Genomic DNA, 4,027 nt, shown 5'->3' with positions numbered 1-4,027 from the left:
TAGAACCGACAAAGCGGCCGGAGAGAAGAGTATCTCCGCGTGTATCTGAGTTTCCCTTCGCAGACCCGCAGCGCGTTCACCGAGGGCTTTCGCGACTTTCCCCCGTCGGGGATGAGCTGCGGGGAGCCTCGGCCCGCCTTCAAAGGAAAGCTGATCTGCTGGGGAGAGGCTGGGTGTCTCCTTCCCTCCTCCAGGCTTTGCTCCATCCCAGCGGAGTGGCCTCCCAGCGCCGGTCCCTCGGCTCCGGGGGAGGCCGCTGGGTGAAACATCGCCCCCATCGGTCACTTGCACTCTGCCCTGCGGCTGGGCACCGAGCCCTGCCGCTGCGGCTTTGCCCTGGGACGCTGGACTCTTTGTTTCTATACCGTGCTTGCTTATGAGTCCTCGGCGGCCACCGAGGCTGGGCAAAGGCCGGCCGCAGCTTCGCGGGGGGACGGGCCCGCCCGGTGGAAGGATGAGGGGAGGTGAAGCTGGGAGAAGGCGCTTGTCCCGCCGAGATGCCGCGGGGCGTCCCCGAATCGTGGCCAGACAGTGTCACCACCCTCCTCCGGGGGGCCGCCGGTCCTCGGCTTCGTTTGCTGCCTCTTTCGGCAGATGAAGCGGCGGCCGGAGGGGACGGCGCGGATAAATAGACGCGCCGTGTTTGATCTTTTCTCCCTCTCCCCAGCTGGAGTCGTTTCAGTCACTCACACCCCGCCCGAGGGGATATTCCCTTGGTTAGTACAACGCAAAATGGTGATTGAAAAAAAAAAAAAAAAAAAATCACCCCTACCCCCCTCCCGTGTCCTTCTCATGGACCGAGTATGCCAAGCTCTCGCCATCATCTTTCTCGAGAAAAAGGTGCACCTTCCATCTACCATGCCCTGGAGACGCAAAAAACCCATCCCAGAAGTCCCATTCCTTAACGCACCCACCCGCCAGCCTTCCCCCTCCGAGAGCTCAGCCGAGGTGTGAAAAATGCCCCGTTGAGGGTAGGAAACCTGCCAACAACAAGAAGAGAATTTGCGGTAGCTCTGCAAACAGCCCGGCAAATAAAACAAATAACGACTTAAATTCTTTCCAGATTTGAAGAAAGAGGCGGGGGGGGGGGTGGGTGGGGGGGGAATAAAGAGGGAGAAATGGGGAGGGGGCTCTCGGCATGCTCTGCGGATGTCCTGGGAGGATTCACTTTGTCTGCGGATAGAAGGGACGCTGGTGGCTTCGGTGGCGGATGGAGGGGGGTGGTTGTTGGTCATCCACATGCCACCCAAGATGTTATTCACTGCTAACAATTACCATTATCTGTCCCCACTTTTGGCTAATCAGACAGAATATGTAATGATGACGCCTGTTTCCTGCTGTCTTTGGGAGGTAACGGGTTATTCTCTCATGGGGGTGGCGGGAGGGGGGGGTTACACCTACTCCCATTAGGGCTTTAGCACTTGACTAATTCAGGTACTTAGCATCCTATAGACAGGGACGGTTTGAAAGCAGGCAGTGTTTGCAGTGGGGAGGACTGTTTATATAAACAGGACACCTCTGTAAACGACACTAATATTTGGGGTTAGGTGGCGATGGAAAGGAAGGTCCTCTTGAGCCGAGAGATTCCCCAGTAGCTGGACGCAATCCTTTCCTCGCAGCTCTTAAGGAAGGGGGTTCGGTTTGGGGTGGTATTTTTTTGGGGAGTGTGCGCAACCTACCATGGCCACATCTGGCAGGATCAGTTTTACAGTGAGGAGCATTTTGGATTTACCAGAGCATGATGCTCATAGCATAAAGCAAGCCTCTGACCATCACCACTCAGCGGAGAACTACACCGGCTCGCCGTATCGAGGGTGGATGGAAACAGACAGAAATCACTATCCCTGTGAGTATAAAACGGACAGGAATTCGCCATCTCCGAACAATTATCTTTCATTTGTTTCCCCCCTTCCTTTGAGGAAGATGCGGAGCAGTGAACTGACAGTGTACATAGCCTAGAGGACCGGGGGAATCGAGGCTGGGAATTTTATAAAAGATTACTGAAATGCAACAACGAAACAGCAGGAATGTCCCGGCCACGATCTTAGGACAGAAAAGAGGGTTTGGTTTTTGCTGTGGGTTATTTTGGGAGGTTTTGGGTCGTTTTTTGGGGTTTTTGGGGGGTTTATTTTGGTAGGTGTGTGGATGTTCCCAGCTATGGCAGAACCCAAAACCTCAGGCTGCGTTCACCTCTCTCTGTGCGTTTATCGCTTCGGCCCGCTTCCCAGATAATTTTTTTACCCCCGTTTCGCTGTTGCAAGAAATCCTGTTTTTTTTGTGCTGAAGGGTTTGAGGCCACCCCACGCTCGGCAGAGGACAGCTGAGCACTCCCTGTGCCTCGCCTCCCCGAGCTGCCGCCGAGCGCCTGTATCCATGCACCTGCCACGGCGGCGGGCAGGCTCCAGCTCGCAAACCCAGCTGTGCAGCCGCACCTCGCACACATAACCGGTGTTTATACACGGATATACACGGCGTTTGTTGTACAGCCGTGTGTGCGCAGCGGGACATGGTCCTTTGAATGGCTGCGGGAACACCACCGGGATAAGATAAATATTAAGGTAATCGAGCGGCGAGTGAAAAGCAGTAACGAAAGGACGGGGCAGCCGCATGTTCGTATTTCAGTCTGCAGGGAACACGAGGGCTGGCAGCCCGCAATCCTGCGGGGATTGCCGGCCGGGAAAAGCGGGTCCCCCGCGGGAGAACGGCCCGCTCCGTCCCGTGGGCTAGCTTTAGTGTCTTCGGGGGGTTAGCTCACATCTCTTGTTGACTGTTGGCATTAATCCAGCCCTGTAGACAGCCGGGGCTCTCCCTGCGAGAGGCGTTTCAGCTCTCGGCGGCCTCCTCGATGCCTGCCCCGCTCCCCGGCCCCGGCCGCTCCCTCTCTCTAACCCACTCGCTGTCCCCAGCTTCCGACGAGAGCGGCCCGGAGATGAGTTTGCCCGACTCCACCCAAAGGTCGCTCCCCGCCCGCGGCTCGGAGGCCGAGGAGAAGAAGAAGAAGCGGCGGGTTCTCTTCTCCAAGGCGCAGACGCTGGAGCTGGAGCGGCGGTTCCGGCAGCAGCGATACCTTTCTGCGCCGGAGCGGGAGCAGCTGGCCCGGCTGCTCAGCCTCACCCCCACGCAGGTGAAGATCTGGTTCCAGAACCACCGCTACAAGATGAAGCGGGCGCGAAGCGAGGGCCCCGGCAGCCCCCAGCCGCGCCCGCCCGCCCTGCTGCGCCGGGTGGTGGTGCCGGTGCTGGTGCGGGACGGGGAGCCCTGTCGCGGCTGCCCCGCCAGTCCTCCGGCACCCCCAGCTCGCCCCAAGCTGGGCTGTGCCCTGGCGGGATGCAGCGCCCAGGCCGCCCTCGCCCTGCAGGGCTACCGAGCCTGCCCGCCCGCCGCCGCCCTCGGCGTCTTCCCCGCGTACCAGCACTTAGCGCACCCCGCCGTGGTCTCCTGGGGATGGTGACAGCGGCACTCAGCCCTCCGGGGCCGGACTCATCCCACGGGCGGCCCGCCCCAGCCCCGGGCTGCAGCGCGGGGAAGGCGCCGGGGCACGGCGCGGGCGGGCCGGGCGGAGCGCGGCTCCGGGGCGGCGGCAGAACGGGACCGAGCTGGCCGGGACCGAGCTGGACGGGACCGAACTGGCCGGGACCGAACTGGCCGGGACCGAGCTGGCCGGGACCGAACTGGCCGGGACCGAGCTGGACGGGACCGAGCTGGCCGGGACCGAGCTGGCCGGGACCGAGCTGGACGGGACCGAGCTGGCCGGGACCGAGCTGGCCGGGACCGAGCTGGCCGGGACCGAGCCGGATGGGACCGAGCTGGCCGGGGCCACGCTCTCCTACGCCGGCTTCACCCGAGGGCGAGGATGCCGCGTGAGGCGCGAATTTTGTAAAACCTCCGCTCCTCCTCCTCCAGTTCGAGAGATTCCTTGTTAAAAACTAATGATCATCCTAGCGACCTAGTGTGTTTTAAAGTAGCTGACTCTTCCAGTGACTAATAAAATGATTTTTGGCAAATAAATTTTTTCCCGGCGGAGAAG

The 4,027-nt window shown here is 60.3% G+C and overlaps 1 protein-coding gene across 1 annotated transcript; it reads left to right on the top strand.

Annotated features, from left to right (window-relative positions):
- The first annotated feature begins 1,461 nt into the window (after positions 1-1,461).
- On the top strand, positions 1,462-3,451 carry NKX2-8 (NK2 homeobox 8). Its single transcript, XM_023945759.2, has 2 exons — positions 1,462-1,846; positions 2,907-3,451. Exons 1-2 carry the CDS (start codon positions 1,681-1,683, stop codon positions 3,449-3,451), a joined length of 711 nt encoding a protein of 236 aa, XP_023801527.2. The 5' UTR covers positions 1,462-1,680.
- Positions 3,452-4,027: the final 576 nt, after the last annotated feature.

The sequence above is a fragment of the Cyanistes caeruleus genome, chromosome 6 (assembly GCF_971803275.1).
Source record: "Cyanistes caeruleus chromosome 6, bCyaCae1.hap1.1, whole genome shotgun sequence".
Classification (NCBI taxonomy): Eukaryota; Metazoa; Chordata; class Aves; order Passeriformes; family Paridae; genus Cyanistes; species Cyanistes caeruleus.
Note: the sequence above shows the minus strand (reverse complement) of the source record. Positions and strands in the feature narration are given on the sequence as shown.